Source organism: Numenius arquata, chromosome 18 (genome assembly GCF_964106895.1).
Source record: "Numenius arquata chromosome 18, bNumArq3.hap1.1, whole genome shotgun sequence".
NCBI lineage: Eukaryota > Metazoa > Chordata > Aves > Charadriiformes > Scolopacidae > Numenius > Numenius arquata.
Genome location: NC_133593.1, coordinates 9,080,481 through 9,107,735, shown reverse-complemented (window position 1 = coordinate 9,107,735; position 27,255 = coordinate 9,080,481). Strand labels below are relative to the sequence as shown.

Genomic DNA, 27,255 nt, shown 5'->3' with positions numbered 1-27,255 from the left:
CCTGGTGCCCTGGGAGGCAGTTTTTGGCACATCCGCAAGCAGCATGATGGAGCCAAAGACACTGTCAGGTCTCTCCCAGTCCCATTTTTCCCTCTGGCATCTCTGGCCACTTCTCAGGTGGGTCCCCACATTTTGTGCCCATCTGTATGTGATGACCAGAGGTGGTTCAGACGCAGTTCCATGTCAGCCCTCCCAGTCCCTCGGACTCAGCCCCCGAGCCCCAGTGCCTCTGGCTGGTTGTGGTTCATCTTCACCAGGACGGTATTTTTAACTCGGGCAGGCTGGCAGCGCGCTGGCCCCATAAGTGAAGGCAGCGAGCGTGAGTCAGATGAGCAGGCAGCTCCGGTCCCAGCCCTCCCCTTGGAAACAGGCGTAATGCAATTACACCAGCTTGAATTTTATTACGAGAAATCGTTGTGATGGAATTTTTATGCCTTGGGTTAGAAAATCAGCTCCATGACAAACAGCAAGAGGGCCCCTGGCAGTCACATTCACCTGCCACCCCAAGCCCTTTACTCGAGCATCACCTCTCCCTCGTGTCTCTTTATTAAACCAAATCCCTTGAGCTCAGCTTTTGATTTGACAACTTCCACTGAGGGGTCCTGATCTTTAAGTTAAGAGCTGTGAAAACCACCTTGGAAGAAAATGAAGCAGCAAGTGAACAATCACTGCTCATTAAACTTATTCTCCCTCCTACTCAGCCCGGGCTCCTGGGTTACAGTCCTGACTCACCACACAGCTCAAGCAACCCCGCTCCGCTGACTCACGGCTTCTGCTCGCACACTTGTTCCTCTGGCCTCTTCCCCATCGTGGAAAGAAGAGAACAGGGGTCAACAAGGACCCTTTTCCACAACGCACACACACGTAATAGGCAGCAGAGCCTGAAGACGCATCTCCTGTAGCTAAGATCCCTTATGGTCCCTATAGCAACTTGGGAGGCTCTCGATGGAGGAGCAGACATGCAGGTGATGCCTGCTTGGCTTAAGGACCGGCAACGCGTGGCAAGGAGAGAAAACAGAAAAAGGCGGCGTCCTGGGATTGTCCAGCCCTTCTAAAACCAAAAGGAGGATTCATTGTTGGGCTCCATCACCAAATGCCTCAAAGGCTGAGCACAGAAAACACTGTAAAAGTTAAATGAAATTATCAGTGTGCCTGCAGCGCCGGAGCAAACCTCATTCAGCGCTTCTGGAGTAAAGCAATTTGGGACCCCAAATCTCTAAGTGTCTGCAGTACGCCTATTAGACCTGATCAAATACTATTTTCTGAATAATATATTTAATGAGTCATGATGTTTGTCAAACACATGATTAAACAAAGAATTCCTGGCATTCGTGGGCTAGCTGAGTATCATATGAATAATGCATCACTTCGCCAATATATCTGGATATGAATAATTGTATCCAATATCTGGCTGGCTCTGATATTTATTGTGAATACAATCTATTTATTGCATATTACATGTATTATTTAAATGTAGGCGATTGTATTCTGCCTATTCCAATTTCCCCTGCAGCGTTTCTCTGCCTCCCCCTGTCATGTCCTCCGGCTTCCCACCACTGGAGACGGCGGCCAAGGTGCTGCGGCACGGCCGTGCTCAGCGTGCAGGCGGGGAGCAGCGGTTCCTGCAGATGGGGACCGGGAGCGGGGACTGCTGGGTGAGATTTACCCCTGGTGCTGGCAGGGAACCTGCCCCCAAGCCCAGCCATCCGAGTCCAGTAGCTTTTGAGCAGCTCTGAATTTGCCTTCTCTCAGGATGGTGGGTGGTTTCATTGCTATTAAGCCTTGGGCTAGACTCAAGGATATTTAATTTGATGAATGGATGAGACCTTTCAAGATCCTCCCACCTGCCGCGTTTCATGAAATCTGAAGTATCTGGTGTTTTTTGAGGGGGTTGATTCATTAACAAAATCCTGCTTGCCAGCGCAATTAGCTGCGCTGCCTTCACCTCTCCTTCTCCCTTGTGGGTGGGCCCTGCTTGGGGAGGTGAAAACACCAACGGCTCCCAGGGCCTGGGTCCATCACAGCAAAGTCACTCAACCAGCTCGGAGGAGGCTGCACAGGGATGAGGGGTATGGTGTGGGGCTGGGGGGCTCAGGCAAGAGGGGGTCTGCTGTTACTCCACTCTCCAGGAGGCAGAGGATGCCCCTGCTCTGGCCACTCATCCCTCCTGGGAGGGCTGCAGGCACCGGTAGAGTGCTCCATGCCAACACCACCATGCTGGACACGTCCCACCAAGAGCCCAGGTGGGCAGGGAAAATCTTTGGGTGCTTTTCCAGCTTTTCCGATGCATCACACGCTCTCCAGGCAGCAGGGAGGCGAAGGCTGGCAGCAGCTTTGATCTCCGCCGTTATTTTTACATTAAAGAGACTTTGCAATCGTGTTCCCTGCCCCTCCGTGGATCTCGGCACCAAGGAGACACCCAGGGAATGATCACCTCCCAGACTGAGGGGAGCATCACTCATGCTCTTTCAACCACCAACAGCTGCCTTGCAGGAGCCTCGCCTGATTAGCGCAAGGAAAGCCAACGTCACTACAGCTTTGAAGTTGGCTTTTCCTGGTGAAGAAGGAGGTATTTTGCAGAGATGATGGGCGAGGGAAGAGAAGCACCAAAGGCAGGACAATACATGGCACAGAAGATGTGGGAAGTGGCACTGGGAGGGTGAAGGGCCATTGCCACTGGTGTTATGGAGAGGCTCAACCCACACCAAAACAAAAAAATCCTTGATGACCCCCAGCCACCAGGGACCCCAGCCCGTTCGTCCTCCTCATATAAACCAAAGATCCCTCCCTAGCCAGGCAGCGAGGACACAATTCAATGGGTATCTAAATGAGGAGGTGCAACATTTCCCAATCTTACACCCTTCTATTCGATTAAACAGCCAGTGTTTGAAAAGAAGAAAATCCAAGCAAGGAATTAAAGAGATTTTTCTACCTTGTGGCTGGTTTTCAAGACCATCTCATCTAAACCTGCCTCAGGAAAAATAAAATCTCCTTTGCCAGTATCTTCAATTGTGAAGATGGAGAAAAGCAAAAAGGGGGCTGGGGAATTGACCTTAAGGAAAATGAAGACCACTTGAATTTTAGGCTCTGGCTCCCCTGTGCAAGATAAGAAACAGAGCCACAGTGCTCAGAAGCTTTGTTTTAGCAGAGGAATTCCCTGGGCCATAGGCAAGAGTTTGAGTTCCCACCTGAAATTCTGCCAAACCCGTTGGGCAGAGCAGCTGAGCACATGCCCAGTGCCTGAGGACAGGCTGGGCCCTGCTGCCACGATGGCCATTTGTGCCGGTGGCTGAAACTCAGCACAGGAAAAAGTGCCCCATGCAGGAGAAGGCTGGTTCTGCCCATCAGCACACCGGGATGGGTGCTGCTGAGGTGCCCAGACCTTGAGCTTCATTAGTGGCAGTGGGGCTGGGGGCTCTGACACTGCCGTGCTGCCAGCAGGGACCGGGCTGTGCTAAATCCTGCAGGATGGAGCCCGCTCCATCTGGATGCAGTGCCAGCCCCCAGCACTATACTTGGAGGTGAGCTGGGGATTCACGTGGCCTCCACAGCGCTCCTGGCCACCAGCTGCCTTCATGGCAATGTCACCATGGGGCTCACCACCTCCTTGGGGACAGGCTCCAGCAAACCACATCGGTTACCTGCAATCGCCGACAAGTCAGAATTGTGCTTGGATATTCCTCTCCCTGCAGAGAGGATTTTGATCCTTAATTATCACCTAATTCACCAGGGCTGGCTGCTGGCAAGGAAACCTCAGCTGCAAAGTGTGGTGGCTCCTGCAGAGCACTGGAGAACCTGTTGTGCCCCAGCCTGGGAACCTCCCCGCAAAGAGGCAGCTCCGATGGGTACAAAGGTGTGAGATGCATGGCTCTGATGCCATGAGGAGATGCCAAGCCCTGGGGATGCTGTCCCTGCATGAGCAGAGGAGGCTTTGCATGAGTTTCACACCCTGCAGAGCGCCTGGCTGGGAATTCGGTGCAAGACAACCGCACCGCAGGTGAGCCTGAGGCTTCCCTCGCCTCCCTGGAAAGGAGCCCTTTGAAGAAATGTTGGGTAATTGGCCATTAACCGATCTTGCCAGCAATCTCCTGAGCTCCCCGTGGAGCTCCCAAGACAGAAACGCTGTCTCTGTTCAGCCGCATCCCCCGACAAAGCGAGGGGTCCCCATGCACCACCCTGGGTAGAGGGTTGGTGCAGGCTGTTTAGCTTTGGAGGGGCCATGAGGACCCCCATGTGCTAAGCCCTGCAGGAGCTTGTGGCCACACTTGGCTCCCTGTGAAGCACCCGCAGTGCCTGGGCTGGCAGGCAGGAGAGGGAACATGCTAATGAGGGATTTCTGCAGGGAGAAGGGCAAATCCAGCCCAGCCCACGCACACATTTCTGCGTGTCCCCCCTGCCATCGAGCATCCTTGCTGCCTCGCAGAGTGGGAGAGCGCAGCCTTTCCCCGGGGAGAAGCATCTACTAGGGCCCTGAAAAGGTCAAGCCCTTCTGCTCTCTGGCACATTTCAGCAAACAACCCAGCTGAACATCTCTCTACAAACCGATTTCCACACTTGAAGAGGCTGAAAACTTCAAAGCCTGGAGTGAAAAAAGGAAAAAAAATACCGACCAATAATAATAATAAACCAGAGGCTTTCCAGCCCGACAAGCCTGCAGCACTTTCAGCATGACTAATATTTTCCATGTGAAATAATAATCTGCAGCGCTAAATTTCTCATCTCTATGCACATTGCAAACAACAGGTGGGCTCTGCCCAAATTCACCTCTGAGCAGGACCTTTTATAAGGCAGCTTTGCGTTCTTGTCATGGGGAAAATAATAAACTCCCTGGGTACCTGCAAATAAGGAAGGTTAGATTCCAGCCACGGAGCTCACAAAGCCCCGAGTCCTCGGAGTAGGATGCAAAATCCTCTGTTTGACAGCAGACCTTACAGCAAATCCTCCTGCACATCAATCCCAGATCAGAGAGGTGATGGACCCTCCCAGGCAGGACCCATCCGTGGGCTCCAGGTCAGCCCCTGCCCTCACCCAGGTGGGACAGCAGCCAAGACCTTTGCATTCACAGGGGTCTGACTCCACAAAGCAGCACTTCCAAACCCGCATGGCCCCACCGGGCTGCCCCTGCCCACCTCCAGCCCCACACGAACATCTCCCAGCCCCTGGAAGATGCTGCCAGGGGATGCTGAATGTGCAGAGACTGAACCAAACCGAGAGAATAGAATAAATACATACAGATACTCTTCATTTAATTTAACAATAATTTCACAGATGCCTCCAGCTTTTTTCCAAAAAGCTCAGCCTCAAAAGGGGCCCAGAGCTTTCCTGGGGAGATTTTCTCAGCAAGACATGACCACAAAGCCTTAACATATGACCATGAGAGCTGGCCATAAGGAGGTTAAACCCAAATAACAGCACCTCTGCAGGCAGGAGCCCAGTGAGTGAGTTATGAAGTTAATGACAAAGCAGGACCACGCTCCTCACTGGCTATTCCAGCCCAGGCTTCCTGTAAATCAAGCGTCGGTCACTGTGGGGGTGATGGATATGTGCAGGGCATGCACACACATTATAGGTTTTGGTGGGTAATAACTCTGCCGCAAGCAGCCACCAAGACAGTCCTGTGGGGCTGGGCCGTGGGGGTCTCTGTGAGTCCCCCTGGAAATTGTCACCGGGATGGGGAGGGATGCCTGTGATGGCCCTGAAGGGATAGAAAGGGACGGGAAGGAACACACATCCCCTACCCCAGTGACGGGCTCAGCACCCTGTTCCTCTCCTGGGGTCCTACCGTAGGGTCTTGCGGATCATGTCCTCATCAGTGATGCCGTAGTAAGTGAGCGTCTCGTTCCAGGTGGGGTTCAGCGTGTTGCGCAGTGTTTTGGTTCTCAGCTTATTCGCCTGGAAAAGCAAAGGAGGTGGTGGTCAGCAGGACCTGGCTCCAGGCAATCATTTGGGCAACAGTGGTCAGGGACCGGAGAGAAAAGGAAGCACAGTTTGGAGATGAAGGGGCAATGGATGCTGTTGCCCTTTTGCCCCAGCGCCATAACCTGGCTGGTCCTCGATGGGGTGGCCCAAATCCAGCCCGACCGCAGCGATAAGCAGAGGGGCAGAGACACGGCGACTCACTGGCTCATTTGCAAAGCAATTCAACCCTGCATCCCGCATCCTGGAAACAGCCGGCAAAATAGGAACCTTGGCAGAGCGCAGCGAGAGGACGGGGATTTCATTTATGCAGCAGGAGAGCGAGCGAGCGAAAAAATGTCTTTTCAGGTTCATTAAAAGATACCAATTTGCTGTTCTGGCTGTTTATTTGCATTCCCGCTCCCAGCACAGCTCCTGTTCCTGCCTCACTCAAAATAACTTCCTTGATATGCAGTTTGTTAGCGCTGGCAACTCCTTCCAGAGCCACAGTTCTGCAGAGCGGGAGGATGGGGACAGCAGGGCTGTCCCCGGCATGGATAGGGCATCCTGCACACACCCACTCCCCTAGGTCAGGCGACTTCCTACCTGCTTCTGCTGGGGACAGAGGGACAGCAGATGCAAAGGGCTGCAGGCTTCAGGTGGGGTTTCTCCATCAACACCCCCAAGCCTGGGACAGCCTGGCAGAGCAGCAATTTTCCCTCTAATTAGGTGTAAAGTCAGAAAGTTCAATCCCTGCCTCACCCACCACTGGGGGTGAGGAACTCTCAGGAAATCAATACTTCAAAGTTGTCTCGTGCATCTTTATGGGAAGCTGCTACCTTCCCCATCTTTGGTTCACCAGCCCTGAGCCAGAAGCGAGTGGAATGTGAAGCACGGGGTGAAGAAAAGAGCTTATGCTTGCAGCTAAGAGAGGGTCGCCTTGTGGGCATGTCCTTTCCCCACCAAAACCACCCTAAACACACAACCTTTTCAAGATTGACTAGACTCAGCCACTGGTCAGAGAAGCTGCTGGTGCAGCGGAGGCATCGAGGGACCACAGCGCAGCATCTCACTCCCAAACGCTTTGTGTGAAGCTGCTTGCTCTGGGTGTGATCTCTCAGAGGTAGAGAAAGCCTCTGTATTTCATGCTGTGTTTTTCATTTAGCTTCCCAAAGACATTTCTGCCTCTGAAATAAACCCGGGCCCCGTGCAGTGCTGCAGAGGCTGGCTGAGGAGCTGCTAAACGCCGAGCGCCAGGTTGGCAGTAGGATACTCCCAGAGCAAGGCGTGATGCTCTAGGAGCCGACTGGGATGCAGGGGCAGGGACTCAATTAGTAGTATCTAAAGCCCTGCAACAGCAATCGCTTTCCCTGTCACTCAGGCAAGAGCTCGTTTGCAGCGCAGAGGGAGAAGGCACTGGTCGGGCTGTGCTGCAGGTCCCGGGCACCAGCCTCACTGAGTTGATTCCTGCGTGCCCGGAGGCATGGCCAGGGGCGACAGAAGAGCTATGCAAACCGAAGGAGACCGCAGACAGGTGTGGTCCTTTATGGCCGGCTGTCGCCGTTGATTTAATACCTCGTTTGCCTTAAATCTTTCCTGATTTTGTAAAGTTGCTTTAAACAAGGCACTTTGTCATACTAGGTTTCATCCCACACCTACTTTATCTCCTTCCTTGGTGATATTGTAGCCACCATGACAGGCTCCAGCCCGAGCAGCAAGACACGTATCAGAGAGGGAGTGTAAAGCCTGCTGAGGGGTGACAAGGACAGGAGGGAAAGTGCCCTGCTGGCACCCACTGTCTGCTCAGACCTGCTGGGGCCTGATCCTGATTTCAGGAAGGAAAGCGGGTTCAGTCAAGGGAGTAATGTGACGGGCATCACCCAGCAGCTAACGCTGCCCTGGGCAAGGGACACAAATTAAATCAGAGGACCTGAGCTCTGGGAGGGCCTTTTTCTCCCATCTGGGATGAGTTAGCAGTGAGTAACCAGCTCACATGGAGACCTCTGCATGAGGCGAATGAATCCCACCCTCCTTCCCACAGCTCTGGCCTGGGCTCTGATGCAGGTGCCCAAGAGCCAAGACTGGGACAGAAACACCCGAGGGACTTGGAGATCATCCTGCTGCTGGAACAATTGTGCAGAAACACCCAGCCCAGGACATGTCTGTGATCCCCCCACTTCTGCTCACCTCTCCCAGAGCAGATTTGGGCAGTGCTGTTTGAAAACAAGGCACAGAGACAGAGCAACCACAAAGGCAGAGGGACGCAGGGACAAGGAGAGGGTCCCCCTGCGGCTGCTCCTGCCTTGTACAGTCTGCAGCTCCTGCGCTACCCTCAGCTCAGAGCCTCCCTCCCGCCTCTCTGGTCTCCATCACCTCCAGCAGAAATGCTAATCAATGCATTTGCAAAACATGGAAATGACAGATAATATCGCTGATGAAAGCGCTCCTGGCTCTCCTATTTCCAGCAGAACTTGAAATGTGGTTAAAAACTCCCTCTACCGCCCTGAACATTATGAATTAATTCAACTGAACCGTAACAAGTAAATATACCTCCCCCAAAAAGGTCTTCCCTTTAGTGTAAAATAAGAGTGCAATTAATATTCATAACACATACATTTAGCATTTAAATTCAACATCCCCATCAGTTACACTAAGCCCTCACTACACATCAATATCTTTAATTACTCTTCTCTCCAGCAAGCGCTGAACCTAAGTAGATGGAAATATTTCCCTTACGATTTATACTCTGCTTTATTAGGAACTGAGGGGTTTTAAATGCAAAAGAAAAAGGGGCGAAAAAAAAAAAAAAAGAGCTGGTTTGTTTATAGCTCCAGATCGTTTCCCTCGGTGCTTTCCCGGGGCTTCTGGAGCGCAGCGTTCGCACCCTCTGCTCCCAAGGGTGAGGAGTCAGGGCTGGTACCCAGCTCCCAAGCAATGGTTTATCAAAGAGGCACTTTCTACCCCTGCAAGGATGTTTTTAGCCCCAGTTCTTACCTCCTGCTGCCACTCTGTCCTGCTCACCTGAGTGAGAGCTGGGTAGGAGACTCTGAGGTCTGGCTGCAGCAACCAGCAGCCTCTGGTGAACAGCTGCTCCCCGGGGAACCTCCCAAGTTTGGTTTCAAAGGGAAAGGCGCAGCCCCACGAAGGGAAGGAGAAACGAAAAGGCATCTCACCTTACTGGCTCCGGGAAGCAAGTGCAATTTGACGTATGGATCAGCCAAGCCATTATGGTCCATCGGCTTCAGGCCCTGGAGAGGAAACAGCAAAAAGCAGGAGTTAGAACACCAAGATGCTGGGCAGGCAGAGTGGCTTTGCTGAGCCCATCTACCGATGCCCGTTTCTCTGGGATGTTGTTGGTCCATGGAGTAATTGCACAGTTTTCTCAGGACTGGGGAAGGAGAAGACTATGGCTGGAGCAGGATCTGGGCTGTGCAGCAAAAGCCGAGCACACGCAGCGTTCAAATGTCGTCTGCGGTTTGTGCCGAGGAGGAGCTGTGGGAAGGCTTCTCATCCGCACTTGGCATTGGCCACAAAGCACCTCTCTGCTCTTCCAGCAGCTGACTCTGACACCCTGATCACAATTAATTTGGGGGTTAAGCAAATCAGCACAGTGATTTTCAAGGTTTAAAATTACAGGGTTTTGTCATTTAATAATTGCTTATGAGCAAACATACACCTCTGCTGTTGTGGTGTTACTTTTAAGCGCTCCCAGAGGGTGTGATAGCACCTACCTACTCTTCGTTATTAAGGCACAGCTGAAGGAAGAACAGCTTTCAGGCCAGCGGGAGGCTGTTGCCAGCAGACTGCCGTGGCGTTTGCAGGGAAATCAGTGGGTACCAGAGCACAAACACAAGGAAAGACTCGCTGTGGCCATTCCTGATAGATTTTCTACAAGACTCTCACAGCTCTTAAGGGACGACATGGATCATGTTTGTTATAACGATGCTGTGGAGTTGATCCTGCTTTGGGCAGAGGGAGGAGACAAACCTGCTCTTCTTCTAAACAACCAGTGAGCTGAAAATTATCCAAGGGTGATGCACAAACCCAGCCCAAAGCCATAACGGCACAGACTGCGTGGAAACAAACTCCACGGGGTAGGGAAGCAACACAGGAGCATGAAAAACAGAGCCTAATTTTTACCAGTCCTAAGTGGAAATGATAATGGCTACACCATAAAAGTCCTTGGATGATTTCCAGCCTGGCTGCGGGATCCCTGCAGGAGTTATTTCTAGGCTGTCTGAAAGCACTCCTCCGCCTGGATCAGAGGAGGGTTTCTCTGCAGAGGTAACCATCCACCCTGGCTCCAACCTGGGCACGGAAACCAGGCTGGGTGATGCTAAAGACTCATCATGCCCTTTGTGTGATGAGCAGAGTATTCGGTGCCCAGGATTAATGAGTGTGTGCAGCTGGTAGGAAACCATTCATATGGGCTGCTGGTGGAAAGGCTGGGTGCAATGAAAATGTAGTGATTGAGGCCTGGGTTTGGGCAAATCAGTGGGGGAAATGCTGGGGTAAATCGCTTCTATACTTTACATGTATTAAATAATGCACCCAGCACCAAGGCAGCCCCTCGGGACGCCCCCATCCCACCCTTCCCTTTTTCGCACCACACGGTCGAGGGGCTGAGCTGCTTCTGACCTTGGTGAGGGCTCTGCTTTTGAGACGAGCGTGTGGCCCTGAGGCAAGCGAGACCAAATGGTGCCCAGCAAAGAGGATTTTGCTTCTAAAGCAGAGCCAAAAGGATAAAAATATCAGCAGCAAATGCAGGCTAAACTGCTCTGCTTTAACTGCAGTGCCTCTCGGGTGATGTCCCTCGCCCAGCGAAAGAGGAAGGCAGCAGATATGGAGGATGGGAGGAAGATGGTGGAGTTGGCTGTGGCTCCGTGGGGAGAAAGGGCAGCAAGGGGCTGGGCTGGTCCCCAGGCTCTGGAGGGATCCGGTTGGAAACACAAACTGTTCTCAGCTCAGCAAAGCAAAGGCTCCCCACAGCCTCCGTGGTGGAGGTGCTCCACCTGCACGATGCTGCGCAGCAAATGAGATCAGAAGCAAGCAAGCAAATTCCCATGAAAATGGATGGAGAAAGACAGGCAGCTCTGTAATTCACCCATCAATTCAGTTCAATTAAATTACCTTCTGAGGAGGCTATTAAAGGCTTTTTTAATAGATGTGCTATGGAAGATGGAGTGACAGGAGCCTGGAAAATGGCTCCTAATGTCACGTCTACCTCCCTCCCATGTCACTCGATATGAGTTTAGCATAGAGCTGAATTTAACATCAGAGGCAGCCTTGATGACTTTGCCCCACAAAGGTGCTCCCATGGGAGCCCGCTCCTCCCAGGGACCCACAGGGTAATCAGCACTGTTGCTTCCCCTGCATGGAGGGATCTCCAGCCTAAAGATGCTCCGAGGGAGCCGAGAGGCAGAGGAGGACCACAGGGGTTCTACAGGGGGACAGAGTCTCCCATTGGCTTCAGCCAGTGCAGTCCCAGCTCCAACTGGTCCTTCTGCTGGGACCAATTTATGGTGCATCACGGCACAGGCAACGGAGTCAAGACCAAGTTTCATCTTTTCCCTTCCTCTACCCAACACCAACATCCCTGCTGCAATCCTATGGAGGCCAACAGCCCTGCTGCATCCCAGCCGCTGCCAGCTGCTCTCCGTGCCAGTGACATTTAGCTAATCAATAGGATTTAATTACGAGTTGGGCTAATCGGGCTGCCGATTAACGCCACGCTAGAGGCATACAGAAATCACAGGAGACGGATTTGTTGCATCATTCACTCCACGATGAGCTGCCTGCCCAGTGAGCAGGCTCCCTGCTTCCCAAAAACCAGCCTGGACACCTCTTCCCAGGCCAAGGCATCCCATTCCAAAACGGGGCAAACTGTGCTCCCACCCTGACAGCCCAGAGGAGACACACAGCTTCAAGATGGGATTTTCCCTGCAGTGATAAATGTTTTATGAGTAAATCCATAAGTAATGCTGAGTGCAGACCTCCAGCACTCGGCTTTGGTTGGAAGGGGGGGGAGCATCCAAATGCTCATCAGGGTGGAAACTCCTGGGTGTTTTCTAGCTGTGGCTGCAGCCAGCGGCGCAGGGAGAGCAGCCCAGCATCTGGCCTGCATAGCCTGCCTGGGGCCAGGGAGCTGCCTGCACCACTGCCTGCATTGCCACTTGAGGCTCGCCCCGGGCATCTCCCTCCCAAAAGCAGGAGACAAACAGGACAGCACAGCCCCACAGCGTCTGCGCTGCCACCCACCTCTATAGATCCCCCTATAGCAGATTATCTCACTCCGTGCAGCAGCTTGGGCTTTGTAGGACTGAGCAGAAAATGAGACCCTCACCCAGGACATGGCACGGCAGCACACAGACCCTGGTGCCTGCACATTAATCGTATCCTTTTCTATCACATTTTATAGGAGAGGGTGATGGCCAGCACAGCTTGGGAGCAGCTCAGATGTTTCACACACATGACAGTACAGACCAATATACCGGGAGAGCGTGTGGTGCTCGTGCATGGCAGCAGGCAGCAAGGGGAAAGCCCTCCTGCCAGCCTGCCATGCTCCCGCAGTCCAGAAACGGGCTCCCACACCGCCCTGATTTATTCTCCCATCGATCCGAGACGAGCCGCAACGTGCCTGAATTCAGCCGCGCCTGAAGCGTGAAAGGCAGGGCACGGGCAGGGCCGCTGCCAAGACTGAAAGCAATTAACGTGAGGCAGCCACTGGCAGCCTGCCCACTCCTGCCTGCACCGGGCCCTGAGCCTTCTGCCAGGGAGCAGCCCCTGCCCATTGCCCACACCAATGCAGCCCTGCTACAGTCGGGGAGCAATGGGGTTTCTTGGTCCTTACCTCCCTGGTGCTGCAGTACCCCAGGACAGCATCTGCTTCAGCCCCCACGGCGCAGCACCAGCGAGCCCTCACACCCCAGCAGTTGCCTGGGGCTCACGCCAGCTTAATGAGGGTGACAACCTGGTGGCAACACAGGCAGTGTGGGGAGAGGTGTGGCGGCTGCCCCATTGGCCAAGACCGTACCCCAATTGCATCCACTGAAGGCAATGCCAAAGCATAAGACTGTCCTAAGAGGATAAGGCTGGCGGTGGATGCTCCTTGATTGTGTCATGGTCTTCCCTTGCCCTGTGGAGGCAGGGCTTCACTATCCAGATATGGACCAAAAGCAGCCCCACACTCAATCCGTTCATCTCCAGGAGGAATCAGGACCCTCACTTTCCCGGCTAGAGCCCACAGAGATGCCAGGCACTTGCTGCCTTCCAAAATCAGCTTCCAAATATCCATTTTTTGGCACAAAGTGCTTGATGGCAGGGCAGGTCTGCGGGGAATCTATCAGGGAAACTGAGTCACCAAGTACCTCGCTCCTGGTGTAACCACACAGCCTGGGGATAGCCCCGTGGCTACCAGCTTCCACACTCGTACCTCCAGCAACGAAACAAGCCTCCTTTCATTCCCTATTCCAGCTCCATCCAAACTTGGGCTATAGACTGTCCTAAGGGTCTGGAAACACCCAGCATCTCCCAGATCCCACTGTGAGTGTACACCAAGAAACACCACAGATGTCCCCAGACAGCCGGCACCAGGGCAAATCCCCCTCGCAAAGCGGTGATCCTAACCTCTGCACAATACAGCAGCTGATGGCTGCAGAGCAGAAAATTGGTGGCAGAGCACGACTGATTGGATTTAGCTTGTCACTGGTGCCTCCAAGAGCCCACTAACCCCCTTCCTACTCCCCAGGATTCAATAATGGGACTTGGGAGGGACATCAGCAAACATAGAACTGCTGGAGGTTAAAATAAATAGAGAGAAGCAAAAAGGTCCGAAGGGAGAGAGAGGGTTGTTTTGGGGGGGTGTCGAAGGGAAAAAGAAAAACACCTCTCACTTGGTTGAATTAGTGCAGGTTTTAACAGCTGCTGGCAGCAACTGAAGCTCCAGGAGCTACTGGAGATGGGACATGTCCTGAGGGCATCTTCCTTGACGGCCTGAGACATCGTCCCTAAGGCACCAGCCAGGCCAGCCCAAGCCCAGGTCCAAGGGCAACACATGTCCCAGCACTGCACTGTGGCTCCTGCATGTGGCCCTGATGGTCCCCGACCACTGTGTCACCTCCTCTACAGCACTACTTCTATCGTCTACACAGCAAACACCGGCTCCCACCGACGGCAGCCGGGGTCCTGGCCCTTACCTTTTTGTAGTCAAGTTTTGGCAGCTTTCCCCAGGCGAGAGATGAAATGAGAGCGAGCAGATGGCAATGTAAATAAAAGAGAAAAATGGGAGAATGAGAGCAGAATGGAAATGAACAAGACTCGAATGCTTGAATGTCAGAGCGGCGAAGGGGGGTCTGCCCACCCCGTGAGCAAGGGCGATGCTGGCACTGTGTGGTGCCCCCAGTCCCGTGGGATGGGATCAGCAACCGCTATTCCTGTACAGCCAGGTGGGCACAGCAGGTACCAGGGCTCTCCTTCGTCGGCCCTGCCTTTGCTCGCACTGCTGTTAGATCTATCACTTGCCACTTGCGGGTCTCCTTCCTCCCTGCCTTCCACCCACTGCAAACCCGATTAGAAATTTCCTTCTTGGCATCACTCCCGAGCGCACCAAGGGAAGCCTGACCCAGAGGCTGCCGATGAATTCATGGGCAACAGGCAGGGGGGTGGCAGGGAGGGAAGCAAAACCCGCTGGCTGCCTCACCCCTGCCTCATCCCTGCCCAGGGAGCCACAAGAGCTGCACTTGTCCCCTGCTCAAGAGCAGCTCCAGGTCTGCTGGGGCAGATGCTTCCACACTCACCCCCAAAGCCAAGCTTTCATGCCCGAGGTCATATTCCAGATGGGGAGAACCTTGGGGCAGGGATGTGTGTACTCAGCACCCAGTACAGAGGGCTCCAGGGTGCAGGCTGCAAATAAGCCCGCTGCAGCTGGAGGGGAGAGGAGCATCCTATGAAGGCAAATGGCGTGGGTTGATCTTCTGGGGGTTCCACTCACAGCCTGTTCTCCTGCAGTTTCTCCCATCTTCCGTAAAAACCCTCTACCCCTTTTCAAGATCTACAGGGACTTAAATTTTCTTCCATCAACGCACCACTGGTGGAGACTAGCTGTATTGACCCAGAGCCCTCGTTGCTCCAGACCTCACGGCAGGGGAAGCAGAGAGGAGCTGAGAAGTGCCCAAAAGCACCTTCCACAGGCCCGGAGGCAGAATCAGGACCTCAGTTATCTGTTTCTGATCCAAAATGTGCGAAATAACCCTAATTGCTTCAATCATGCAGACGGCAAAGGCGCTGAGGCAGAGCACTTTGTGGCAATGATTAGCAGCATTTAAAAGAGCCATTTATAAACTGACAGCCGGTCACAGCATCAAGTAAATAACAACATCGGGTTGGGTGCTTTTCTTAAAAGCATCAATAGCTGCAACCACCTCATCACGGGAATGAGCAGCCGTCTCCATCCCGCTAGAAATACCCTGAAAGGCAGGGATAGAGGGGAAAGAGAGGGCAGAAGCACTGGGTGTTGGGATGAAAGTGGAGCTGGCAAAGGGATGGCTGCAGTCAGGGACAGCAGAGCCCCCAGCGCAGCCCAGGGACGCAGGGACACCCGGCTGTCCCCACACACTGCCCTCACTGCTGCATTGGCTTGGCACAGCTGTGCCACCCGCATGGCCTCATGGTTTTGGCAGGGCTCTGGTGGCCCCATAACGCAGGACAAAGGTGGCCAGTCCAGGCATATTTGGTCCTCGCCAGCACTGAGACATACCTTGGCTTTATTGATCGTGCAGTGGAGAGCGTTGTTTTCTTGATCGTAGAGTAAGCTGAAATCCAGCGTCCCCAGTGTGGCTGCAAAGGAGAAAAGATGTTATTAACCCGCGAGGCCCAGCAAACATAGCCTCTTCTCCCTCTAAGCACAAAAGGAATGGATGAAGATGCTAAAGAAATGGCTGCAGACATTATAAAACATAAAGCATCCTCCTATGAGCCCTGTTATGAAACACGGCTTCATGCTGGGAGACTTGTGGCCATCCCCCACCTTTGGCCAGTGGGGCTGGCACAGCCCTGCGAGAGGAGCGAGAGGGATGAGTGGCTGCTGCTCACCCGGGCACTGCAGCCAGTGCAGAGGATTTGCCTCTGTGGGCTTTCACATGGGTTGGCCCCATCTATCAGCAGCCCCACTGCAGCCAGCAGCTTCCCGTCCCCCAGGAGCTGAAGGCTCTTCTCTGGGAAGATCCGGGCACAGCTGGGACACAGCCGAGACCCACTGCCGGCACATCCCCCCCCCCGCCCCCTCCAGTGCCGCTGGCATTCCCAGAATGCGTATTTGTATACTGACACCTTCAAACAAATGAGCCACCAATGGGATCCCTTCCCAGCTCCAATTTGGCTGCAAACTGTAAATTAAACCCAGTGAGAATGGAAATGCTTTTATGGTTAAAATGAAAAACACCAACAGCTTTTAATCAGAGCTGTGTTCCCTTACGGCATCTGCAACCCAGCAATGGCAGCAACAGGGCAGCTCCTGGGATGGGACCACAGGGAAGGGGCAGGAGAACAGACCAAACCAAAAGAGCCTCAGCAACAAAAGTATGTTTGATTTGAGAATTCCTTCCCTTTGGACAATCTGAGCAAGTCTTGCTAATCCAAAGCAGAAGAAAAGCCTTAAAAAGACATGCTTTCCAAAAACATGATTTAACCTTCTCTAAGGCTCCCAGACCCAATTTGCAGACCAAAGCCCAGATGCAGAGCAGCATCTCCCCTGGCAGAGCTTCGCCTGCCGCCAGCCTTGAACTTCCAGACCCCACAACCCACATTTTTCTGTGCCCACCATCCCAAAAGGGGTCTGCCCGAGCGCTGCCCTGCCACCCTGCAGCATCCCACCGCTGTTTCCAAGGTAACTGCACCTTCCCACCGTGCACGCAGGTTCAGAGCAGGGGAAAAAAAAAACAAACAAATAAAAACCAGAACAATTTTGCTTAATATCAAAGCAGGGTTCACTGCCTGGGAGGTAAGTTAGACAAACTTTATGGCAGGAAATAAGGTGCTTTTTTTCCAGCATAAACAGCCTCTGCAGCAAGGCGCCCCGGGAGGCGGTGGATTTTCAGGGGACTGAAACCTTTCTGCTGCAATTTCACAGTGATCTTCCAGCCCAAATGCAAGTGAGCTACAGGTTTGCCTGCTAGCAAATAAAAATCATTGCTCCAGGGAACACACCTTGCCTTCAAAGCAGAGAAAACATTCCAAGAGGTTTCTGCCAGAATAATATACCCTCCCACCCCCTTGTTGTGGAGTAATTTCATGGCACATTAGCTATCGGTTTAGGTAAGTCATAAATCAGTGGGGTTCACCTGCCAGGGAAGATGGAAGTGATACAGGGTGAGGCCAAACCTCCAACACCTTGTGCGTCATCTCTGGGTTTGGCCCAAACGGGCATTTCCCGAGCAATTACCGGCCAAACTCGCTCCACATCATGCAAGGAGGAAGAAAGTGCAGCAGTGCGATGGGGAGCTCACGGCCACGTACGGCACTGTCAGAGCACCAGCCTGGGGGACCAGCACAGCTCGCCGCACCGGGGCGGGTGTAGCGGGAGGCTCTACGGCACACGGGCGAAAGCAAAATCAGCAAAACTCAGCAAATCTGCTTTTTTTCGCTCGAGAGCGGAAGATGAAGCCTCCGGTTTCAGAGCCTCATCATTTCCACCTGCCCTTTAATCAGCCGCTTCCTGCCAGCCCCACCGCTCGGCCCTCCCAAGTTCAAGCTGTTATTTTATTTTTATCACAGAAGGGGGCCTGCGGCTTAGCCTGCTGGATTTGGCAATTTATAAAACAAATTAAAAGCTTGGCATGGAAACAGACTTTGGCCAGGAAATACTGACAAAGCTTCCTGTCCCCCCAGAGCCGCAACCTGCCCCAGGGGCGAGGCCACTGGGGAGTCCTGCTCTGGCAAGACAGGCAAAACCCAAAAACCCCGTCAGACAGCAGCAGATGCTTGTTTTGCAGTTGGGGACTAAGGTCCTGCTCCCAAGTGCTGGTCCATGAGCAAACCTTGAGCACTTCCCATTCATCTCGGAGCTGCAAGCAGGCAGGAGGGCACGGACAGGGATGTGTGGCTTCCCCCGAGCCCTGCCAGACTCCGTCCCCAGCTCTCCTCCAGCTCCAGAGGGCCTTTCCTCTATGCAGGGATTTTTTTCACTGATAGCAAGTCTCGATTCCCAAGGAAGGGGCTGCCTTCGGCAGAGGGATGTGGAAACATCAGCAGAACATGTTGTGCTAATTGTTTAAAAATGCAGCCGTATGGAGATGACAAAAGGGATCAGGCTAACTTGGGGCTTGGCAGCTAAGGTGCCGCTACGGAGCCGTGGGCGAGTTCTGCCGCCAGAGCCAGGAGCCAGCAGGGTGGCGGATGCTGGGGACACATCTCCCACAGGAGCAAAGCGCCTGTGGCACAGTCACGGCCCCGCTGGCTCCATTACCTCCTGGGCAACGGATCCAGAGACAACGCTGGTGCTCAAGCTGCCTGTGTCCCTGGCTGTCCAATCCCAGGAAGACTGGTCCCACGGCTGCTCAGGGGGCTGAGGAGATAGCAGGAGATCTCCAGCTGAATCCAGGGATGGGAGCCACCCTGCAGCCAACAACAGCTCTGTGCAAACCCCCACGGGACTGCAGTTCAGCCATAGAGCCAGCCCTGCACTCCCGGAGCCGGGAGAAGCATGCCGAGCAAGCAGCCAGGCAAGCCAACACCAAAACACCGGCACCGGTCTCACCGCTCCTGCAAAACCCCTGGCAGCACATCCAGCCCTGGCTGTGGGAGACCCGCCATCTCCTGCCAGCAGGATCAGGCCCAAAGCCTCCAGGCTGCAGCAGCCACCCAGGCACACACCAAGCACTGAACGGGGCCCTCCGCAAAGTGGCCGAATCACCCTTCTTTGATTGCTTTCCTCCTCCCACCCATCCTCACAGCTGAGATGCAACTCGATTGTGCTCTTAATTAGGGGAGCGAATGCCTAAAAAAGAAAAGGGCAGCAATTAGACTCAAAGCACTGTTACTAGACGTATTTAACTCGACTGGGCTATTCTAAACGCTGCCCTCTAATCACACAGGCTACAAATAAAAAATATAAATAAATGTCTTTGTCAGGCATTACAAAGGCAGCTTTGCGCTCTCCAGACAGCAGGCAGGATGTATCATTATTATTACGATTATTCTGCTCCAATGATAAAATAACCATTAGGAGAGCTGAACTCATTAGCAGGTTCTGACCCTCTTTCCTCTCCATGAATTGGGAGAGATCGATGGGAAGGTGCCAGCCAGGGTCTGGCATTTAACACAGGCCCTAAAAAGGAAAATAAATCTGACTTGCACAGGAATGCGGCCTCTTCTCCCACTGACCTTTTGGGCGTTTTGATTAATTCAGTGGGCCACAAAATTATTAGAGGCCAGCATAACTGGCAGATGCGTCTCCAGGCTTAGCTGTGGGATATGGCGAGCGCGCCTGGAGCCCGCGGGCAGCGCGGCGTCCTGGCACAGCGCCGCTACTGCCCTTGTTGGTGGAGTCGGCACAAATTGTTTATTGCTGACATTTCCCACCAGCGCCCAGGGTGACGGGGAGGCTGAAGTAGCTTCTATTTTTACCTGCAGGATGAAAGGCAAAATGCAGTGATAAATCTGTGCTCTGCTCCCTTATCCAGCCCCTGTCCTTGCAGGCTACGTGCCCTCGCCTGGCCCACGCAGGGTGGCAGATCCACCTCCTCCGTGGCCTGGGACATCCCAGGGAGAAGAGTTTCTCAGCCCAAGAGATGCTCAAGACATGGAAGAGGCACCAGCACTTGCAGCACAGACCCAAGAGCTTTGGCACAGCTTGCAGAAGATGGAACCGATGATTGAGTGGGCTCCTTACCTTCCAAAGTCAGGGAAGCTTTCGCATCGCGACTGCCTTTCGAAAGCCCAGGAAGGCTCTACGCTGGGAGAAAGTGAGGTGTGCACAAAAAAACCCCACTATAGAACTAATTAAAAAGAAGTCCAAAAGCCTTAAGTCCCTCTGCTTATCAGCATTGCTACTCCCAAGATAATCTGCTCATGGATTTTGTGCCAGGGAGATCAGAGTGGAGCAGTAAAAAGACTGCTGGGGATTGTCTGGATTAGCTCTCCCTTACAGAAAGCACAGGTTCAGTAACCTTCAGACTGGGTATTTTTTAATGCACTATAAAAGCTAGGTCCCTATTCTTCCATTGCTTTAATTTTCCTCTGCAATGGAGATAATTTTAAAGGTCCTGAAAGGCAGCAAGTAATTCTGTGCACTTACAGCCCCATGTAAAATGTCGGTAAATGACTCCTCAAGAGGAACAGAAATTATTTCTTGCCATTTCCAAGCAGGGCTGCCGAAGATCGCTTTGGCGGGTAGCTGCCTGCACTCCTGACTCCCCGGGTGTGGCAGCACCTCATCCAGGTCCAGCAGCACACACACCAACTCCCTGAGCCACACAGGAGCGAGCCCCGGAAAACACCTGGGGTTATCCCTAGAAAACAGCACTGTCAGTCCCAGCAGCCTCCTGCAGGTGGGGCCGAGCTTGCCCAGCACCCGCAGCGCTCCCGGTCCATACGCAGACCCGCTTGGGCTGCTGCTTGTGGCTTATGTGGCTCCACGGGAGAAGGTGCATGGCCTGTCAGGGATGGATCCCATCCTGACGGCTGCAAGCCCCCCAGGTCTGATGGTAGCACTGACCTCTGACACGAACCTACTGTCAAAGGTATCGCTGCGGGTTTCAGCATCAGCTGGGGAAAGGTGGTGAAGGCAGGCAGAAACAGGACGCTTCTGAAGGTCAGCATCACCATGAGCTACTCCACGAAAAAGGTGTCCTGTGGAAGGTTTTGGGACATGTCCCAGGGGCAGCACACCACGCTGGGACACGGACATTCCCATTGGCATCTGGACCATGTGGTGCCAGTTGGCAGCATTGCAGGACTTTAGTCCGTTGCTGCAGGCAGGGAAGGATGTTCCTAGTCCTACACAAAAACCCAGCAGACACTGGATCCAGCACACAGGCAGGAGACCTTCCTTTCTCGGGAGCTCCACAGATGTGGTTGAGTTCAACATGACCAGGAGTGAGGAACAAGCATGACTTTTCTTTCTTGCAACTGGTCCCTGCTCCATCATGGGCTTAAAACCTTCAGCAATTATTATTTCTTCATTTTGGACACACAGCGCCAGCCCCTGACAAGCTCCAGAGCAGGGAGCTGCTTCTTCACAAGGTTGGTTGATGGATGCTCATCAGCTCTTCTGTCTTCTCCAGGAGGAGTGTTCAGAGGAACACTTATCTGCTCAGAACAGTTCAGAGATGCAATTATGTTTTACAGCACTAAATGGTCCCTGATGTCAGCAGCAATTAGACTTTCAGCAATTTCAATTTAGAGATGGCCTTCAAATATCTCCCTCTCTCTGCCTTTAATGAAATACAGTATTGCAATTAACAACCCCCCAAAATTGCCTTCAGTGTTAAATACAAAGATGAAAGATCTGGGAACCCCTTGGGCTTGAGCATGTTGGAGCAAGGGGTGCCAGTGAAGGGATGAGGACAGCAGAGCTGCCGCGGGGCAGGGAGGTTGCTTCCTCCGGCCGGGCATTATCTCCCCTCCTGCATGCCAGGACCAGGGGAAGGTGAAGGGCTGGGCAAGCTGCTGGGGAGGGAAGGAGCCAGGCAGAAGGAGAGTTCCTTGTTAACCAGCAGCCGTACGGTTCCTTCATTAGCAGAGATGCTGGAGGCCACAGCCCATATGCTCCTTCCATCACTGCTGGAGGAGGGAAGCCCGGGCGGACCCTGCTCACCCTCGCATGCTGACCTCACCGGGTGCCCCACATTTATCTCCAGGACTTCAGGGTGTCTCTGGCTGCCACCCCCACCCCCTGGGAATAAGTGTCTCCAGGGTCTGAAGGCTCCTTGGCTCTGAGGAGGGCCAGCAGCACCCAATGTGCAGCCTCCACCTGGACCACTGATGGGGTGGCCAGCAGGAGAGGGTGAAAGCTCCCCCGATGCCAACACCTTCCTGATACCAGGGTATCCTGCAGGAAACAGACAGAAGCTAATCCAAAGTCACCTCGGGTAACACCTCATGTCTCCCTTGGGAGGGCTACAAGCTCCCCAGTGCCCTTAAACCTCGAGTCTGATACCATCCGGTACCTATACATGTTTCTTTGGCACAGGCAGCTTGGGTCGTGGAACGGTTGGCAAAACCCCGCTCCAGGCTCTGCCGAAATCAGCTGTGGTTTGTTTAGTTTCCTGAGTAAAAAATACCTCTTTTGGCCTTATCTGGATTGAAAAGACGATTCAAAGGTTATAAATAGCAGCGGTAGCATATGCTAAGGAGCTGCGTTTCAGAAGTAAATACCCTCATCGTTTCAATGCACATTTCCCCTTGTCGTCTCTCCCACCTCCCTCCTGTCTGGCCAAAAGCATTGCCAGGTGACTTGCAAACCCTGTACCCCTTAAGACCTTCATTCTTCTTTACGTCTTTAAGCAGCCAGTAATTAATATCTGCATGACGGCTTTGCCTGCCTAATTATCTTCTTTGCTCAAAATAAGAGTCTTCCTAAATAACTTCTGTGGCGTTGCTTGCAGCAGGCGTCACGAGCAGCCGCGCACCAGGACAGGCCTCTCAGCTGTAGTTTGGAGAAGTTGTTTTTATGCTGCTGCAGCTTGGGAGCTCGCGAGCCTGCTCCTCCCATGAATGAAGCTGGGCATGCTATAAAATTGGCTGGGTTTGTACATATATAAACAGCCCTGGAGCACTGGCAGGAACAGTATGGGGCAGCTCTTCCAGGAGTGCCAGCTCCTGCTCTCAGGCTGCCTCCCCATCTGAAAATCCAGAGCCAAATCCATACAGAGGGAGGAAATTCCAGCGCCAGCCGCTGCCTCTCTCCAAAGCCAAACAGCAGCTCAAGGGAACAGAGCATTTCTTCACGGGCTAGAAACTTGCTTGCACTTTACAGAAGAGGATGGCCGCTCCCCTCCAGTGCTGTCCCCTGCTGAGAGCAGCCACAGCAGTGCTCCTTCAGAGGGACCATGTTTTTCCGCCTCTGTGCTGCTTGTGCAGAGCTTTCAGAGGCTTCAGACCTTTAAAAATCTGTCAGGTAGAAATTCACGCTGGTCCTGTGGAGGGGAAAGCACAGCCACTCGAGGGGCATCGATTTGCTTGAAATCAGGGGAAATTGGAGGAGAGACCCAGCTCCTCGCAGGTGGCACATTGCCACCTAGCTGGCATTTGCTTATTTTTCTTGCAAACCAAGTTCCCCTGGCAGTGTGCTGCCCGACTGGGTGGGAAGCATCCCTGGTGGCTGGGGAGCCCAGGGACTAGGGCACTGCTGTCGTCACCAGGTGCCAGCCAGGGGAACCAAAGATGAGGTGAGAGCCAGGTGTCCCGAGGCAGTCAGAATGAATATCCCCCTTCCCAGCCCCAAATCTCAGCAGAAGCCAGCACTGGTCCAACGCCACCAAACCACCCTTCTGCGGGGTTTGCACCAAACGCGTTTCCCCACCTCCCCCACCTCATCCCCTCTCCTCAGCAGCTCCGTTGAGGACAAACCTGCTGTGGGAAGAGTCCTGCTCTGTACAGCTTGGGCTCCAGTCCCAGATCATCTCTGCAGAGTGGGGACAGAGGAGGCATAGGGCAGTGGCAAGTCCCTCTCCCAAGGGCCTCCCAAAGGCCCTGGGATGGCAGAAAGTGCTGACCATGACCCTGCAAATTCTCACAACAGTGCTGCGGGCGGGTCTGATGGGAAAGGCTGGCTCTGCGCGATTCCCAGGGCTCCCAGGGTCAGCCCCGACATCTCCGCTCATTATCTGCTCTGTCAGCTCCCCGGCCCTGCCTGCTCCCTGACACTTGCTGCATTCAACAGGGTGCTTATGGCTGTCCTGTGGGGACCACACTTGTTTTCCTTGGCACCTCCACAGATCCCCTGAGCACTGCGCTCCCTGGCTCTGCAGGGCTGCAGTGCAGTGTCCCAAACTGCTGGCATCAGCCTCATGTGCCCTAGAGCCACCAACTCGAGCCTCTGCATCAGCCTCCCAGTGACCGGTGCCCTCTGCCCGTTACAATGGGTCCCTTCTCATCCCACTGCAGCTCAGCTGGGTCCCTGCCCATCTCTGGAGAGATCCCACCTGCCTCCTGCAGCCCTGGGGTTCTTGGTTTTCCAAAGCACCAAATAAATGCATGCACACACACACATCCCTGCTCCCTGTGGATGCCAAACTGCTGGGTCAGGGCGCCCTGCTTGGATGGGAGCAGACACTGATGCTTTTCCCAGGGCTGCCCTGCTCTGGGGCTGCCCGTATCCCAGGGAGAGGCCGTCTGGAGGAGGGGAGCTCCTGCCAGCTCCACAGGCACCTCCCAGGACTACTGGTGGGGTCAGGAACACCGCTCGGTAAAAGATTAAGAAATATGGTTCAGGAAGCCAGCCCTGGGGCGCTGCAGCAGGGCAGCTCTGGTCCAGCCCCTGCCCAAATGCCACCCTGCAGTGCGGCGGTGGCTGAGGAACGCGGCCCCATCACCCATCAGCTTGGTGCCACTGGGAACCCAGAAACACCAGGCTGGAGAAGTAACCCTAGGCAGGAACGAGTGTAGGGGAAACCCAGCCAAATGCTGCATTTCCCCAGGCAGGAGCAGCTCTACTCCTCCCACCTGGCCAGCCAGCACCATCGCTTCGGTGTTGGAGGAGGGAAACCCACAGGCAGGTGGGACAAACGGGAAGGAGCCGTCCTCTTCTCCTCCTCCCAATGGATCCTGCCATGGCAAAAATCCCTCTCCCTGCACCTCTCCAGGGAATGTGCTGGGAGCATATTTGGGGAGCGAGGCAAGATGCGCCCCTGCCCAGCAAGCCCTTGATTAGCAGGCGCTGCACCCAGACTCTAACACCACTGTCCCAAGAGACCTCAGTCAACTCCCCAAACCTCCTGTGTCACTGGAGGGAACTGACACCACCTAACCCCCAATGCTGTGCTGCCATACAGGCAGAGACAGGTTCCCCAGGGGAAATTTAGTGCAGGTGACTAATGCAGCAGCCCTGAATCACCTGCCAGGGACATGGGGGAACTGAAAGACACTCCCCAGCATAGGCGATGGCTCAAGTCAGGCTGTACAAATCCTCTCCCAGCTCCCCGCCTGGGAAATGGGGCCAGCAAGCCCTCATCTGGCTTTGCCACTTGGCTGCTAAACATGGAGGAGTGGCAGTCTCATCCTGCACATTTATGCCAACCAGCGCCCTGAGAGCACCTGGGGCCATCCCGTGCTGTCTCCAAAGATGTGACACCAGCAGTCCCACCTCTCCTCCCTGCTCCTGGCACCACTGTGCCTTTGCCAGGGGAAAACCCACCACATCTGGCAAAACAGCCTCAGCAGTTTGCCTGACACCTGTTACGCTGCAAGAAACACTCTTCCTAACACCAGCCAGGGAGAGACAAACATCCGCCGGCCCCTGGCACCAAGCCGAGCCACTGCCAGCATCACCAGTGGGGCTAAACACAGAAGGCAGTGCCCTGGGCAATTTCCCCACAAGTCGCCCAGTGAAAGCACTGTGCCCCACAGCCCCAAGCGCTTCTGCTCTCACGGAAACCTCTGCCCCTGAAGCCCAGTTGCTCCCATTTCTATTGCTGGGATGAGCAAAGATGATCTAATAATTAGAGCAGCAAATAACCCAAATCCAGTTAAAGTCACTGTTAACTGCCCAGCTGGGACAAACACGGCTTAACAGAGATGTTATCCCTGGGAGCGCAGTGGCTCTCGCCTGCTCCAGAGAGTGTGACCCCAACACTGGGATGGGGAGGGAGGGAGAACCAATTTGGGGCTTGGACCCAGAGCCCCACCTCTCCCAATGCTGTAGCTGGTGACCAGCAGGCAGAAGGGGGCACAGGGGTGGCCGTGCCACCTTGCAGCAAGCACAGCCCTTCAGAGAGCTTTCCCTGGGGTCACGCTTTGGGGTCTGGCACAGCTGGCAGCAGCCCAGGCCAGCCCGGCAGTGAGGGAGTGACGCTGAGACAGGGCTGTGACATTTTGCACAGGGAAAGCCACTGCCTGCCCGGCGCTGGGCCGTAAACAGCTCAGCGTCGTGGGAGCTCAGCCTCCCCCTTCCCCCAGGATGAGCACGCAGCACCACTCCGCAGCACTGACTCCCTTCCTCGGCATCTCCCGGCCTCAAACTTTGTGCTCAGCCCCTTGCAGGATCTGGCCCCTAAAGGCTAGGATGAATTGAGACCTTGGGTTTTACCCGACCTCAAGGAAAGCAACCCTATCCCAGCCACCGTGGCTGGCAGAGCCAGAGAGCAGCTGCTTTGCAGCCTGCAAGCTCCACTGAGCTGGGTGGGAAGGACGTTTTGGGTGAGGAGGGGTTAAACCTCACTGCAAACACCTGCATCTACCAGATTTGAAGCCTTCTGTTCAAAAGCCCCCCCATCCCTGGTCTCAATCTTGTACCTCGTAAGGGGCTTTGTCTGCAGCTGGAGGGTGAGGAATGACATGCCAGAGTTTGCCAAGGGAGAGGGCAGAGATTTCCCGGAAGGATATCATTCTGAACAAATCTCCCCAATCTGGAGCTGGACGATGCTGGAACGTATCGCCAGCTAATCAGCAGGGTGGCTGGAGCAGGCTGCACCACCGAGACGGATTAACCAAAGGGTCTGAGCCCAGCTGGCAGCCTTCAGAGGCAAGGAGCCGAGCAGGGACGAGGCAGAGAAGTGTATTAACCGCAATGGCAAAGCACAGCAACTGGTGGCTCTTGGGAGACTTCCCTAGTTTGGGTTCGGCAGCCAGCCTGGCTGCAGCAGGGACACTCCCAGGGCCGCCCTCCACCCAGGGGCAGCGCCGGAGCGGTGCTGTGACAGCCTCCCTGCCTACAGCCGAGGGCTTGTCACTGCTGCAATGTAATCCCAGGGATGGACAGCGTGGCCGGCAGCCGGAAAAGGCACACAGCTTGGGCAGCAAGATGGGGGACCAGTCCCAAGACCCACCCTTGCCCTCAGCACCCGTCAAACTCCCACAGAAACTTAGGAACTCACTGCAGTCGTCGGACTCGTAGCCCTCGGGGTCCACCACCTCCTCGGGTGCTTGGTGCTTGGCCGGCTGCTCAGTGGGTGTCGTGCCATATGCCCCAAAAAGCTGGTCCACGTCCTCGTCCTCTTCGCGGGGGGCCTCGGCGGGGCTGACGGAGGGCTGGCTGACGGCGGAGCGCAGGGTGCTGCTGCGGCCGACGGTGGCGGGGAGCCCGCGGGGGAAGCGGGGGAAGTAGTCGGAAATCTGCTTGATGGGTTTGATGGGGCCGGGGCAGACGTCAATAGCCATGTGCTCCTGGATACTTATGGTCATTTTCTCTCCTTTTCGGAGTGTCAT

The 27,255-nt window shown here is 54.3% G+C and overlaps 1 protein-coding gene across 1 annotated transcript in view; it reads right to left on the bottom strand.

Annotated features, from left to right (window-relative positions):
- DOC2B (double C2 domain beta) overlaps positions 1 to 27,255 on the bottom strand; it is a 33,669-nt gene extending 6,414 nt beyond the window's left edge. The window contains exons 1-4 of the mRNA XM_074160473.1: positions 26,925 to 27,255; positions 15,650 to 15,729; positions 9,069 to 9,143; positions 5,783 to 5,892 (exon numbers count right to left, since the gene is read on the bottom strand). Coding sequence (XP_074016574.1) covers positions 5,783 to 5,892; positions 9,069 to 9,143; positions 15,650 to 15,729; positions 26,925 to 27,255 — 596 coding nt within the window. The remainder of the gene's footprint in view (positions 1 to 5,782; positions 5,893 to 9,068; positions 9,144 to 15,649; positions 15,730 to 26,924) is intronic.